The sequence below is a fragment of the Equus caballus genome, chromosome 23 (genome assembly GCF_041296265.1).
Source record: "Equus caballus isolate H_3958 breed thoroughbred chromosome 23, TB-T2T, whole genome shotgun sequence".
NCBI classification, from domain to species: domain Eukaryota; kingdom Metazoa; phylum Chordata; class Mammalia; order Perissodactyla; family Equidae; genus Equus; species Equus caballus.
This window is the reverse complement of record NC_091706.1, coordinates 27437342-27453971: the sequence shown is the minus strand read 5'-3', so window position 1 is coordinate 27453971 and position 16630 is coordinate 27437342. Positions and strand designations below refer to the sequence as shown.

Sequence of the window (16630 nt, the reverse complement as noted above, 5' to 3'; positions counted from 1 at the left end):
TTCCTTCTTCTCCCCAAAGCCCCCAGTATATAGTTGTATATTCTAGTTGTAGGTCCTTCTAGATCTAGTGTGTGGGACACCACCTCAGCATGGCTTGATGAGTGATGCTAGGTCCTCGCCCAGGATCCGAACCAGCAAAATCCTGGGTCGCTGAACTGGAGTGTGCGAACTTAACCACTTGGCCACGCAGCCGGCCCCTAAAATGTTTTGTAACAAGGTCTTATATAATGGATGTTTACGGATTATCTCGAGATAGTTCTCATTATAAGGGTTTACTATCCGACTTGTATAGTTTTGGCACTTAACATGTTGCAAAATTTTATTTTAAAAACTCATTTCTCTGCGATATGGAAGAGTTTAGCACAGAGAAAGTCACCTGTATTTATAGTGGGATGGAACATCTCTCATTTTGACATGGAAAGCCTGATTTTATTTTTCTCGTCAGACACGAAAATTATTGATTTCTACAATTGTATATAAAATGATTAATTTTTTTACTATATGAGCCTATATGAAATAGTTCAAAACAATTTTATCTCTACTTATAGGACTCAATTTATTAATGATGCATATCAAGAAGTACTGGATCTACTACTGCCATTAAATCTTGAGGTGATTGTTGAGCGAAATTTGTCCTGGGAGTGGTACCAGGAAGTTCCTTGTTTTAATGTAAATGCTCAACTAAAGCCTATGGAGGTAACTTTTGGATGGTTATTGATTTTTGTTTTGTTGATTAAAAATACTGCTTGGGGATATAAGACATTTGGGGTGTAGAAATTATATATTAATCAGCTTGGTCAGGAATGAAATAGAAGCTATATTAACCTAGAATTCATTGAATGTTCTCTATTGATTCACTCAACAAATATTTGAGTGCGTACTGTGTGTTAGGCCCTGTGCTGGATAGTGGAGATACAGTGGTAAAGAAGCTGTGACATTGTCTCTGGCTTCATGGAGCTTACAGTCTAATACAGGGAGTGCTGGTGATGATGGTCCAGAGGCATGGTAGTTAGACAGTAAAAAAGTACACAGGCACATAATTAAAATAGCTATGAAGTGTGGTAAATTCCATGAAGGAAACAAATGTTAGACATGGTACTGTAAGTAGTCAGTTGGATGCATTAATATAGAACTTAGTGGAGAGGTACAGGCTGGAAATGATAATTTGGAAGTCATCAACATATAGGTGGTATTTAAAGCCATGGGAATATATGAAATAACCTAGAGAAGGTCCCAAAAGAATGGAAAAGTTGAAGATGAAAATGGAAAATGGGTCAGTACCTTAGGCCTAAATTTACCCCCCTATTAGTTGATATTGCGTCACAGATTTCTAATGTAACTATACGCAAGTTCGTATTTTTCCCTCCTGACTGGATGAAGTCAAAACTGTATCACAGGATTTGTTGAAGTGACAGCAACATATACTGTATCTGGAAGGTTTCTTGAGGAAACCTACTTAACAAATTCTCTTCCTACCCCCGACCCGTTTCCCTTTCTCTTTCTCCCTATAAAAATTGTACTCAAAAAGGGAAAACCATCATTCTGAAGATTTCAGATTTTTAACTCAGAAGTATATTTAGAATTTAAAATGATGATCTCACCTGAAAATCTTTAATCTCTTAGTGTATCAGATCATATGGGCTCCTTACAGGTGGAAAGTATCTTCTTAAGATAAATAAATGAAGTCTTTTTGTGTTGGTGAGACAACAGATAGAAACTTATAAAACGTAAGCAACATATTCCTCCCGGCATGCTGGGCAGATCCACTCCCCACTGGGCCCAGTCATGAGGCAGATATGTGTGAAGCGGCAGGGACACCATTTTCCTTCACTCTTCTCCAGGGAGAATCTATGCAGCATGTTGAGGTGATGCTGCAGAACATCTGCAAATGCCCAGCTGCCTTCTGGGGCAGAGGAAATTGAGTCTTCCTCTACCCTGATCCACCTGAATAGTTAGCTGCTGTTGCAGCCCACCGGGTCCACATATTTGACCCTTCCTGGACATCATCCTCTGCATCAGAGAGAGGCTGGAATCACTTACTCTAATGTATTCAGACAAAGTGCTGCATCTTGTGATTTCTGACTTGTTAGACATTGGGGGTACACAGCCTGTCCTGACATGTAGGAGCCACAGATCAACGGTCCTGGATCCTTGTGGTTCTTCACACTTCCTACACTTAGCTGTTGGCAAGAGTGGAGAATAATGATTTAATATTTGTATTTGGGGGGGTATTCAATATACATATACTAATTGAAAGATGTGGTTTAGAAGTTGTGATATTTAATTTCAGTTCATTAATTTATATTAACATACTATTTTTGCAATACCCTGATGCATCATAATTGCAAAATAAGTGTCATAAAGAAATGAAAATTAAAAACAAAACAACATAAGTAGCATGAATAAGGTACATGTAGACTTAATCTTAAAATTGGTATATCACCTTTGAAATACAGTCAGAGGAAGCTGGTGCAAATAAAACTATTAAATTTTGTGGCATTAAAATTATCCCCTTGAAGCGATTAAACAAGTCAATTTAAAACTCATAGGTTTTTTTGTTTGCTTTGTTGTTGTTGTTGTTTACATAATTGCTGTTGTATTAGAGTTCTCAGAGAAACAGAACCAATAGAACACGTGTGTGTGTATGTTAGTCTGGATGCGTTAGATTGTCTTCTTGAGGACTTGACTTTAGCTTCTCCCCGATGCTGAGGATGAGGTCCAGGAGGGGTCAAATATGTGGTCCATCTGTGTCCTGCCTTCCAACCATACTCCCCACCCCTGTGGGCTGCAACAGCTGCTAACTACTCAGGTGCATCATGATAGAGGAAGACCCAATTTTATTCTGATGGATCTGCCCCAGAAGGCAGCTGGGCATTTGTAGATGGTCTGCTGCATCATGTATATTATATATCATATATATAACATCTAGAATAATATTTGACCAATTATCTAGGTACTGTGACCCAGCCAATTTGACATAAAACTAACCATTACAGCTTTCAAGACAGGTCTTAGGCTGGTGGTTTTAGGTTAAATTCACAACACATGGGGTGTTGAGTTAGTTTTTAAGTAAGTGGACTTAAGCATGATACTTAACCATTTAAGCCTCAGTTTCTCATAAAATCAGGATTATTATCTTTACACCTCGAATTTTTGTAAGGTTCAGATAATTCACGTAAAACACATTGTGAACTATTTTTTATTATACAAATGTATTATTTTTGATTATTCTGTATTTGTAAGTTGAGGTGCTTACTAACCAAAAAAATACAAAGTACTTGAATACTGAAAGACAAAAGTTCATTTTAAAGGTTTAAAATTACTATGTTAATTGGTACGTTCATAACAAGGAAGTTCATGATTCATAGCTTCATTAATATTGGCATCTCATTTAGTTTTGTATTTCACAAAGTACTAAAGATCACATGGTCATTTAGAAAACTGAATGTTCAGTTAGTAGAAATATCTAATGAGTTAAAAAATTGGTTTTGTAGAGGAGTGAAATGAAACAATCATTTTTCTTGTATGAAAGTAGTGTTAAAGTAAGCAAATTTTATTTTATTTTCTTACAGTTCATTCTTAGTCAAGAAGATTTAACAACTATTTTTAAAACATTATATGGCAATATATGGTATGAAGAAGGTGATAGTGCCTCACCTGTAGGAGTAAAAGATCAGCATACTGTTGCTAGTGGAGTTAGTTCATCCCATTCAGGAGGTATGTTGTTAACCTTAGGTTAGTTTTTTCTTTTCCCCACCCCCTCTACCTTACTTCTTTCCTTCCATTCTGTAGTTCTAGTTTTGGGTAAAACAAGATTTTTAAATCTTTTCTAATTAGCTAATCCCATTCAGATATTTCTAAATTGTCTGTTATTAGTCATTCTGTTGATTGTTTTTTCTTTGAATTAAGATTCCTAGTCCTGTTGTGACAAAATTCCTTAGTATTATTCTTGTTATCCCAACTTCCATAAAGATCCTTATTTTCAATTTTTCTCCCCATCCCACGCTTCTCCCTTATTCCTGGTGCAGCATATGTCACAGATGGAATATGTATTTTAATTGATATTAGGAATATCAAAATATTAGAGATATCAAAAGATGATCATTAGTAAATGATTTTAACAAATATTTAGAAGATAGATGGAGGGAACAGGGCAGAGGGAACCATAACTCAGAACAAGGCTGCATCCAGTGTTGGATTTAACGTCCTATGTGGAACCTCACTGGATCCTAAGTTCAACACTGGAGTACACAGAGAATTGGGTCAGTTAAGGCTGCTGGGATGATTTTGGTTCACAAGAATAAAGTTCTCCTCATTCTGGCTTTTTGGGGGATCTCCAAACCTGCCTACCTCAACCTGGTGATCCACAAGAACCTCTCTTGCAAAGTCCTGAGATATTATACAATGTTTCCAGTCAGAGAGAATCCTAAAACAGAAACAACCCTACATTTATAACATCACAAGAAACCCCATCCTTAATAGCTGGAATAACAAATCCAGTCCTTTATTGTTAAATATTAACGGTCAGATATGAAGAAAATGACAAGAACCTATACATGAAAGAAACCAAGATAAACAGAATAGTATTTCCTGAATGAAACAGAAATAATTCAGGGAACAGAAGAGAATATAGACAAACAGAAAACAAACTCTAATTCATAACCAGCGAGTTCTGAGAATATAAGAACTGAATCCTGCCATCATTACTTTTCATTCTGCCAAGATAAGAAACTGAGTTCTTAGAAACCAAAAATATGATTGCTGAAATTTTGAGACAAAACAAGTGCACTAAGCATGGGGTTAGAATATATGTGATTAATGAAATCTCTCATGACACAGAGGAAAAAGAAGCACAGAGACAGAAAATGAGATAAAATTTAGGAGGGAGAGAGCTTTAGTTCAAAAGGTCAAATTTCAGAATAATAAGTATTTTAGGAGAAAAAACTGAGAAAATGGAAGAAGAGAATCTTTCAAAGAAATAATAGAAGAAAACTCTCCAGGGCTAACTAAATATTGGAACAAATTCTTGGAATATAAAGAATCTACCAAGTTTCAAGCAGATTGGATAAGTAAAGATTCCTCATGCAAACACATTTTCATGAGATGTCAGGACAACAAAGGTAAGATTTTTAGTTTCAAAAAAAAAGAAACAGGCTGCCTGTTAGGGACTTGGAAAAAAGGTGATTGGAATCACATTTATCACCAAAACTGGATGGGATAGTTTGGATAGATGATAAAAGACAATGGAGCAATATAGTCAGATTTCTAAGGAAAATGATTTTGAAATTAGGATTCTATATATGGCCAAACCATCATCCAAATGTGAAGACACAATAATTCTGAGATTTCCAGTGACTCAAAGTTTACTTCCTTTATACTCATTCCTAAGGAAATTAGTTTGAAAATATATTCTAGCAAAACAAACAAGGAATCCAGGAAAGAGGAAAACATAATTATGATCCAAAAACAGTGGGCCCACCCAGGAGTGCATTGAAAAGGAATCCCAAAATTATCTGTGTTACTGGGCTAGAAAGTACTCTTTTCATTAAAGAGGGATTCAGAATGCTTTAAGAAAAAATGAGTGGAAGAATGTCTTAAGAAAAATAGAATAAATTCCATATAATATGTAGAGTGAGGAATTAACTAACTGCATAAGTGATATGAAGAGGAACACATGCTTTCTGTTCCTTAGAAGAGAGAAATCTCTTCTATATATTCTGATACAGAAGTGAAGTGAACTAAATTTTGCATGATTTTGAACCATTGTTATAATGTGAAAAGAGAGTCTTTTTTGAGAGATGCACTAGTTGTGATGTTGTAGCAGCAGAGGAAGTATTGTAATAAATTATTAGTCTCTTCGTTGAAAATTATTACATGGCCATAGTTAACACATAGAAGACTTACTATGTAAATAAGAATGTAAATGTTATTAACCCCGTTAACATAGAAGTGAAGACGTAACTGACTAAAGCTGGAAAGAGGAAAATAGAACAGGTAGAGGAAATGGTAAGAACTTCAATAGTGAGGAGTATAAAGATAAGGTCTAAAAGGGATAGAACAAAAATATACATTTAAATATATTATTATTTTCTTCCGGAAATTTTTACAAATACATCAACGTAGAAGGAATAATGTAATGAACCCACTTGTACCCATTACCCAATTTCAACAATTAGTATCACGTAGGTGCTTTTATTACTGCTATAACTCTCTTCTTTTTCTTCCCCCTACTCCCACGCCACTAGATTATTTTAAAGCTAATCTCAGATGTTATATCTTTAATTGCTGTTTATCTGTAAGCAGTAAGAACTTTACTTTTTAAAGATAGTCATGGTAACATGTTCCCTAAAAAATTAGCAATACTTCCTTTAAACCATAAGGATATCTATTTAGGCTTCATATTTCTCCTGATTGTCTCATAAATGTTTCTTTACAGGTTTTTTTTTTTAAGCAATGATAAAGGGATGAATTCATGAAGAAGATAAAATAAATTTAAATGTATACATATTTACATGTATATAAATTTAAATGTAATATATATATAAGAGCTTCAAAATATATGCAGCAAAAATTGATAGAACTAAAGGAGGAAATACACATACAGAATCATAGTTGGAGATTTAGCACACCACTGTTAATAATTGATAGAATACAGACAAAAAAACCTGGAATATTCACAAAAATAGACCATTTTGGAGGCCATAGAGTTTTCTGACCACCTGGAATTAAATTAGAAATCAGTAGCAATAGGATGTCAACAAAGCTTGAAATATTTGGATATTAAACAATCTCTAAATAACCCATAGGTCGAAAAAGAAAAGACAGGAGAAATTAGAAAATTGTTTAAACTGAAAGATAATTAACATAAAACATAAAATTTGTAGGATGCAACTCAAGTATTGCTGAAAGAAATTTTTAGCTGTAAAGGATAACATTAGGAAAGAAGAATTTGAAATCAAAGATCAAATCTTTTACTCAAGAAACTAGAAAAAGAAGAGCAAGTTAAACTCAAAGTAAATAAAAAGAAGGCAGTAATACAGATAGGAGTAGAAATCAGTGAAAGAGAAACAGATAAACAGTAGAGAAAATTAGCAAAGTCAAAAATTGTTTTCATTGGAAAGACTAATGGAATTGATAAACCCTTAGCAAGACTGATGAAAGAGAGAAAACAAAAGACCAATATCAGAATTAAATAGATTACTAGATCACTACCAAGATAATAAGGGAAAATTATGAATAGTTTTGTGACAATGAATTCTACAACTTGTAAGAAAGGCACAAATTTCTTAGAAAACACAAGTTGCCAAAACTGACATAAGAAGAAATAGAAAATCTGAGTAGCTCTGTGTCTATTAAAGGAATCGAATTTTCTCTGGTAAATTTTATTAAATATTTAAGTAAGAAATAATACCAGTGCTACACAAACTCTTTCGGAAAATAGAAGACACACAAGTAGAGTCAACTGATTTTCAACGAAGACTAATCAACAGGGACGGGATAAACTTTTTAACAAATGGTACTGTCATAACGTCAGATAAATGTGGGAAAAATTGAACCTTGTCCTTCATACCATACACAAAAATTAATTCAAGATGGATGAAAGATATGTATTTAAAAGCTAAAGCTTTTAAGCTTCTAGAAGAAAACATGGAAGAATTTCTTCATAATCGTGGGATATCCAAAGATTTCTTAGGTAGATAAAAAAACACTAATCATAAAATAAAAACTTTATAAAGTGAATTTCATCAAAATTTTAAACTTATGCTCATCAAAGATAGTATCAAGATTGTGAAAAGTGAGGCCTCAGGCTGGGAGACGTATTCATGATACACGTATCTGATCTTATAGCTGGAAAACATGAGAACTGCTTGAAATCAATAACAACTTTAAAAAACAAAATAATGCCCAAAAGATTTGAATACTTGGGAAAGGATGATATGTTAAATGGACAGTAAGCAAATTAAAAAGCTACTGATCTAGTTATTTTTCAGGAAAACTTCAGTTTATCAAAGTGGTGAATTTTTTTTTTTCTTCTTTTTCTCCCCAAGTCCCCCCAGTACATAGTTGTATATTTTAGTTGTGGGTCCTTCTAGTTGTGGCATGTGGGACTCCGCCTGAGCGTGGCCTAATGAGCAGTGCCAGGTCCACACCCAGGATCTGAACTGGTGAAACCCTGGGCCACCCAAGCGGAGCGCGTGAACTTAACTACTCCGCCATGGGGCCGTCCCTAGTAGTGAAATTTTAAAAGGCTCACAACACCAAATGTGGACAAGGATGTGAAACTGCTGAAACTCATATTGTTGTTAGGAATGTGAAATACTACTTTGACACAGAGTTTGGCGGTTAACATATACTTACCCTATAACAAACAATTCCAGGCCTAATATTTACCCTCACCCCACTCCAAAATAAGAACATATATACACAAAATGACTTATTTATAGCAGATTTGTCCCCAATAGCCCAAATCTGGAAACAACCCATATGCTTATCAATACTAGAATGGATACGTTGTTTATTTTCATACAATGTATTTTTATGGAATGCATTTTCATAAAGTACATAAAAGATTGTATTACTGACATGTGCAACAACATGGAGGAATCTCAGAGGCCAAATGTGAAGAGTATGTTATATTACTCCATTTATGTGGAATTTTAAAACAAACAAAACTAATCTACAGTGATTGAAATTAGAATGGTGAGGAGGTTGGGGATTGACTGGAAAGGGCTACAAGAGAACTTTCTGAAATGATGTAAATGTTCATTATCTTAATTGGAGTGTTGGTGACATGGGTGTATACATTTTGTTCAGTAAGGTCTTTACATTTCACTGATGTAAATTTTGCATCAATTAAAAATAAGTTACCTGGCATGGTGGTACTTGTCTCTAGTGTTGAGTAGACCAAGAATCAGGAATTGCTGTGTTTTTGTTATAAGCCCATTTAATATGTATCACATACATATAATACTTTGACTCAAAATGTAAAATGTAGAAAAGAATGAATTTTGGATCCTTCTGTTAAATGAGACAGTTTTTTAAATGTCACCCAAAATGTCTTGTTTGGTTTAGGTTTTTTAAGTAAAATTTGAATATTCAACTGTGTGTCAGGTGCTCTAGCATACATTTTACACATGCTATTTTACTTAACCCCCAAAATAAACCCAGTGGTCAGTTCTATTATTTCCACTTTACAAAAATGGAAACAGAAACACAAAGTGTTTAATTTTCCCAAGTTATCATGGGAAGAATCATAAGCCAGGAGTTACTGAGTGCAACATCTGAATCTTCTAATCTTTTTAATTTTTTTGAATAACATTATACTATACCCATTTAATTAATAATTCTCTTATACCTATCCCAAGCCTGTTTTAATGCGTTCTACCTGACCTGACTTTTTTCTTGCATTCACTAACTGTAATTTTTCCAAGGAACAACTGTAGTGACAGCTGCTGTGGTAGAAGTACATTCACGTGCCTCTCAAATTAAGACAACACTAAACATGAGTTTCAAAACTGATTATCTCACCATGGTACTGTATAGTCCAGGCCCCGAACAGGTAAGCTGAAGAAGAAAATATGTTTTTCTCTTGATAAAATTACGTAGATCAATGTTTATTAAAATGACAATTGTTAATATTTCATGTATATTTTGGAGTATCTGTTGCTATGAGAAAAATTACTTGTCTTTTCACTTTAACAATAAAATAATTTTAACCATTTCTCTTTAAAATGAGATCTTTCCTATAGCTAGTGATGGGAAAAATGAATTTTTTAATTAAAGTTAATATTTTTTTGGCCTTTCATTAGTGAACCCTTTGGAGATAAGAGAATGTGGTAGGTCTTAGCTTAAAATACACTTTAGACTTATGTTTTGCATAAAGTTTGTATTGATTTCCTCTTCCACAGACTTCCTTTAGAGATGTTCGTGATCCTTCTCTGAAACTTGCTGAATTTAAGTTGGAGAATATTATAAGTACTTTAAAAATGTATTCAGATGACTCGACATCATCTTCCTTCTCATTAAAAAACTGTATTTTAGATGATAAAAGGCCTCATGTCAAGAAGGCAACTCCTAGGTAATAGTGTTCTCAGTTTTTACTTCAGAAATGGTTGATGTATTTTATAAAACTTCTTCCCAAAGTTGCATGTTTATATTCTGGGTACATCCTAAGATCTTTAGAGCTTCAGTTCAGTTGAGTCATTGTTCTCAGTCAGCATGTAAAATGTCCTGGTCCAGTTGTGTGCTGTTCTTGCTGGGTGGTCGATAGATTGGTTAAATAGAAATAATCAGCATGATTAAACTGCTTTTTACATTCATCTATATTATCTAAATTATTATTAATCCATGCAGATTGTAATGGGAAATACATGAAAAATTAAGAAGAAAAAATATGCTGAGATTCAAGATTCTGATAGTTTCTCAGTGATACACTTCCAAATTTATGAATCAGTTGTGCTCCAGAAGTTTATAAGTCTGTTATTTGGAGTACTTTGTGATCTTCCTGGGAGAAATGACTTCAGAATGCTGGTTTGCTGTCATGAAAGGGATAGAAGTCTTTTGAGTTTTATTAGTGTGTTTGATTATTTATGATACTCATAGGAATTGTTATTACTGTGTTTTTCAGAATGATAGGACTGACAGTTGGCTTTGACAAAAAGGACATGATGGATGTAAGGTATAGAAGAGTCAGAGATGGTTGGGTGACTGATTTAGTCCTTCAAGAAACGTACATTTGTGCAAGTGTGGAATTTCTGCTGACAGTTGCAAATGTCTTTCTTGAGGCTTACACCACGGGCACTGCTGTAGAAACCAGTGTCCAAACATGGACTGCTAAGGAAGAAGGTTAGTTATTGGCTAAAATATTGAATACCTGTATTATTGAAGTGTTACAATACCACTTAAATTGATTAGCCTTCTTTTGATGAGGTTAAGTAAATTAATAAAGAATTTTATTTTTCAGAGGTAAAGGGAAAATTTAAATGTGTTTTCTGCTAAGATATGCATTTTGCATGTTTTTTAAGGTGTGAAGTTATATTGGGTTCAAAAATTATGAGACTTATAATAAGTAATTGTACTTTCTGCAGGCAATAATTTGAATTTGTTAGAAGAAAACAAACTGGAGGAATAATGAACTGACCACTCCTTTTCATAATTAAAGATAGTATTTTAACTTAAAGTACTCTTTTATTTTTGTTATGTTTATAGTTTCTTGTGTCTTTTACATACTTCATTCACTGTGGTATATAGTACAAAGAGTGTCAAGTGGAGAATTGGAAACTGGATTAGTTTCCAACTCTGCCATTAAATAGTGGTGATTTTTTCCACATTTTAAAGTGTTCTTATGGCTATAGTTTCTTCAAATCTAATAGTGAAAGAGTTGTAGTAGTTTCCTTTGGGATCTAAGATTCTTTTAATTACTTTTTACTTAGAATGAAAATAACATTTTCCCATAAATAATAAATTATTCACAAATAATCTCTATAATAAAGATTTATAAATATTTTAAAACACTAATTTATTTTCATTTCTATTTTAGTACCTATACAGGAGTCAGTGAAGTGGGAAATTAATATTATTATTAAAAATCCTGAAATTGTGTTTGTGGCTGATATGACAAGAAATGATGCTCCTGCCTTAGTCATTACAACACAGTGTGAAATTTGTTGGTTAGGTGACCTTGAAAACAATACAATGACTGCTGCCATTAAAGATCTCCAAGTGAGAGCGTGCCCATTTCTTCCAGTAAAGAGAAAAGGCAAAATCACTACTGTGAGTTTACTGTTTAATTATTTGTAAATAATTAATTGTAAACTATTTTGGATTTAGTATATACCACTTTAGGAAACTACCTACATACTTCGTAACGTTTCTCTGTAAAATACCTTTCTTTCTGCTTGGAGAACCTAATCTAGATTATTAATATACCAGCTTTGAAACTCTTCCATTCTTCCAGTCGCTCCTCACTGTGTTGTATATTTGTGGCCTAATCGCACTAAGAAGCTGCTTTCATCTTGACTCCGTTAAGACCTTGCTCTGACTTTCTAACCATGCCAGTGCCACACTGCTCTTAGGCCTTTTAAGAGTTTCTACAAGCTGTTTACTATGTTCTTTCAGTTTTATTATTTTTAATTTTTTTCTCCCATCTGAACATTTTTGCTCAGATATGTGGTTCTGCTTTTCTCCATGTGACTTATTTGAACCTTCAGCCATTTGTGTTTACATACTTCACATTTCTATGTTACTCTCTAGTAACCTCTTGGCCTTCCTCCTTTTCATAATTCTGACTACAATTCATTTCTTAAAAGGTATCTTTCTCAAGTTACCTAACTGCTAGTACTCTTATAAAACACTTGCAAAAATGTTTAGGATGGCACCAGCCCCATGGTGTAGTGGTTAAGTTTGGCACACTCTGTTTCGGTGGTCCAGGTTCGCAGGTTTAGATCCCAGGTGCCGACCTACACCACTCATCAGCCATGCTGTCATGGCATCCCACGGATAAAGTGGAGGAAGACTGGCACAGATGTTAGATGAGGGCTCATCTTCCTCAAGCAAAAAAAGAAGAAGATTGAGGCCAGCCCTGTGGCTGAGTGGTTAAGTTCACACACTCTCCTTTGGCAGCTCAGGGTTTTGCCGGTTTGGATCCTGGGTGCAGACATAGCACCACTCATCAAGACATCCTGAGGCAGCTTCCCACATAGTAGAACTAGAACGACCTACAACTGGAATATGCAACTATGTACTGAGGAGCTTTGGGGAGAAGAAACACACCAAGAAAAGATTGGCAACAGATGTTAGCTCAGGGCCAGTCTTTAAAAAAAGAAAAAGAGGAAGATTGGCAGCAGATGTTACTTCAGGGCTCATCTTCCTCAGCAAAAGAAAAAAATATTTAGGCTTCTACAGGAGTAATAGAAACATAGGTGTTCTAAATATTATCAACATAGAAATATAAGCTATAATTTTGTTTTAAGTAAGTACATATATGTTGGTTAGGATATAGGACAGACTGTTTCCCTAGTTTGCAAGGCTGGTCTCACCACTAAGAAAAGAGAGGAAATAGAAAATGGAGGACATACTGTTTCTCTTTTAGGTTATGAGTTAGAAATTTTACATATATTTCTTCTATTCACATCCTTTTGTCTTGAACATAGCTGTATGACAACACTTATCTGCAAAAAAGGTTAGAGAACGTGGTCTTTTTCCTGAGCTACCTTGTGCTCAGATAAAACCTCTGTAACTGTAGAAGAAGAGGAGAAAGATATCAAGTGACTAGAGGTGCTTCCCACTGTGCACTCAAAGCTTTCTTCCCTTGTTCACACGAATAATCCGTACTTGTCTTTTCTCACCCATAGAACATATTCACTTCCTCGTCAAGAGTTACAATCTCATCTCAAAGTCCAGGCTCTTTATATGATAGATTTCTTTGTGGAGTCTGCATGTCGCTTTTCTTGGTCTGGCAATCTATTAGCTAATAGACAAATAAGCTATCACTTTTCAGTAGACACACACTTCACCACCACACACACAACCACTGTATAACGGTGGCATAAGGACAGGATAATTGCAGTTTAAAAACCCATTCAGAAAGAGAAAGAATAGGAAACACTTGGTAGTCGCTGGTCCACAACAGTTGTCATATCCTGTTGAGTGGAATTGTGAAAATTCTAAGCTCTGGCAATGGATAGCCCTTGTATAGCCCATATTGGAGTCTTCCATTTTGCTGTCTTGGAAGAACGTTGTTGCCATTTTCTCACGTGTCCCTCGCTTTCCCCTCTGAGAGATTCTTTTCCTTTACCATTATCCTCTGTGTTAGACACATCTGAATTGGCTGTTATTTGTGGGGAGGCAGGAACTGCACTGCTTTGACAGTTTACTTCCTACTGAGTTGGTTACTTGGAGATTGCTTTAGCAGTTGATAAAAACAGGCTTCTGCATGTCGGATACTCATTTCTTTGGCAATCCTTAATTTCTTAGATTAGTTTGCATCTAGGTAGTTTAATGTGTAAGTAACCATAACCAAAGCTATTATTTATTATTTTATTGGTTTTTTTCTTGCCACAAAACTCCTATCTTATTTACTAGTCTCTGTATTCTGCCTATCCTTCCTTCATTCTGACTTAGTAAAGGCTACTTTAACAGTAGGTTTGGGGGAGTGGGATAGGCAACATCTGTAAATTGAATGTATTTGTTTGTTTGTTTTGCCAGAGGCTGGCTCCTGTGTCAGATTTTAATGAGAATTGCCAGAGAAGCAATAAGAGCCACAGTCTTATCTCTTGCTGAGGCTCCTCTTTAGAGCTTGAGTCTCCTCAGTGTTTTCCTTTCTCCTATAGGACTTTGCAAACAGCAGAAAGAAGGAGCTAATATACTGAAACATTCTAAATATTCCAAACCTGTCTGGCTAAAGTTTTAGGCTTTTTTTTTTTTTTAAGTACATGGTCTGCCTTTCTAGGTATCAGTAGCAGTTTTGCCAAATGTTGTTCTATAGCATTGTTAGAGTATTCACCTTTTTATTTTGAAATATCCCTGTCTGTCCAATTACTAAATCAGTCACAAATATTTTTGACTTTGTTGCAGCAGTGCCAACTTCTAGGTTTGAAATTTTGTATTAGTTAGGATATTAATTCGTCTGCTGTAACAAGAGGTACCCCTGGTTCCCCCTAAAAAGGTAGCTGAAGCACGGTAGCACTACATTTTTCTTTCTAGGAACATGGTAAAATGGCTTGTACAATGTAGGGGAACCAGGCTCTTTCCATCTTGTTCTCCTATTCCTAGGATATAACTTAATGTGCTTGTTCAAAGATAGTTTACAGTGTGTCCACTTTGCAGTTTGTTGAGGGTGAGTGGTGGTGATAAGGAGAGAACACAAAGGGGTAAAGGAATGCCCATTCTAAGAGCACTGCCCAGAAGTTGCACATACCACTTCTGCTTACATCCTTCTGGCCACGATTTAGTAATGTCAGCATATAGTTTTAAGGGAGCCCAACAAAGACAATCTTTCCAAAGAAACAAGATGTCATTTGCTTGATTCTCTTTATTATACATTTGTTTTCTGTTTCATTATTATTGTTGTTCTTTATATTTTCTTTGGGTTAAATTGCTGTTTTTCTAACTTCTTGATGGATGCTTAGATAATGGATATTCTGCCCTTAAACTTTTCTAGTGTATGAATTTTAAGGCTATAATTTTTCCTCTAGCACAGCATTAACTGCATCTACTAGTTTTGATGTGTTTTATTTTTATTATTCTGTTTAAAAATGTCTTCTCATTTTTATTTTTTATGCAGGGGTTAGAAGGGTTTTGCTTAATTTCCAAATATTTAGGGGTTTTCTGGTTATCTTTTTATTATTGATTTCTATTTCAGTATCACTGTAGTCTGTTAACATACTCTGATTTTAATCCTTTGAAATTTGTTGAGACTTATTTTATTGCCCAAGATATGGTTAATTTTGTTTTTATGAATATTTAATGTCCACTGGGGGAAAAAGTGAATTTTGTTGTTTGAGGAGCACCATTCTATTTAAATAGATTTAGATTTGTCTCCTTCCCAATTCTTGTTAGATGTTTTAGCCATATTCCATATGTCTCTTAAGCTCATTTCTTTATTTTCCATCCATATTGTTTTATGTTGCACCCTGGGTATTTTCTTCTTACTTGTCTTTCGGTTCACTAATTCTGTGTTCTGCTTTGTCTAAATGCTATTAAATATTATTATCAAGTTCTTAATTTCTGTTATTGCATTTTTAAATTCTGTAATTTCCTCTTTTTATAGATTATAGTATAAGCCTTATAATTGTGGTTTAATCCTAAATTTGAGTATATTTTAATTTGTTCTTATATTTAGTTTGCTCAGGATGCCTTAGGATTCGACAGTAGAAGACTGTAAGTGTCTGGAGGAGTAGATGGGGGAGGCTTCTCAGTAGAGATGACATTTATGCTGGTGCCTGAAGGATGAGTAGGTATTATCTAGTTAAACTGGGATGGAGCAGTCACAGGTGTGTGTTTCAGGACTAAGGGATAGCATATGCAGAGAACCTGGGTTTCAGAGAACACAAGTTCCCACCCCACATCTACCCACATACCTATACTCATGTACTCTGCCTTTTTTCTTGTTTTTCAGTAGTCCTCAACTTGGGGCAGTCCTTCCCACCACCAAGATAGTATTTGTAAAATAGAAATTTATAATGAGCTCTCATAGGTTTCTCTAGATGTTGGATAGCTTAAGATTGCTTCTTTGAAAGGCAGCAGTAGCAGCTGAAAAGGAATACATCAGTAATGAAAATCATATAAGGCTGGGAGCAGTATGGTGAGAGTGAGAGTGGGAAGGAGAAAAAATGATAGAAATAGCACTAAAATCACAATGGATGTAGTTGGAGACAATAAATAATTCCATTTTAAGAAATATTTCTACATCATTAAATTGATCTGTATGGACTATATTATGAACAGTTTGACTATAATGTAGTTTTGGTATGAACATGTTTGCTGTTAATGACCAGCTGCAGTTTTAATCGTAAGTAACTTAACTAGACTTGAAAATATAGGAATTGGGTAAGGTTCAAGGCATACTTTCATATTTATTTTGGGAAGGGAGTATCTAGCCACTTAAAAATCTTCAAGTTATAGAGAAACT

The 16630-nt window shown here is 34.7% G+C and overlaps 1 protein-coding gene across 9 annotated transcripts in view; it reads left to right on the top strand.

The window, feature by feature from the left end:
* The window catches only part of VPS13A (vacuolar protein sorting 13 homolog A), a 233962-nt gene that overhangs the window by 129295 nt on the left and 88037 nt on the right, over positions 1–16630 (top strand). For all 9 annotated transcript variants that reach the window (XR_011431384.1, XR_011431387.1, XR_011431386.1 and 6 more), the window contains 6 exons: positions 549–696; positions 3573–3717; positions 9432–9559; positions 9909–10078; positions 10628–10845; positions 11540–11772. Coding sequence is in view for 5 of the 9 variants with exons in the window: in XM_023627180.2 (XP_023482948.2) it covers positions 549–696; positions 3573–3717; positions 9432–9559; positions 9909–10078; positions 10628–10845; positions 11540–11772 (1042 nt within the window). In the remaining 4 variants the exon portion in view is untranslated. The remainder of the gene's footprint in view (positions 1–548; positions 697–3572; positions 3718–9431; positions 9560–9908; positions 10079–10627; positions 10846–11539; positions 11773–16630) is intronic.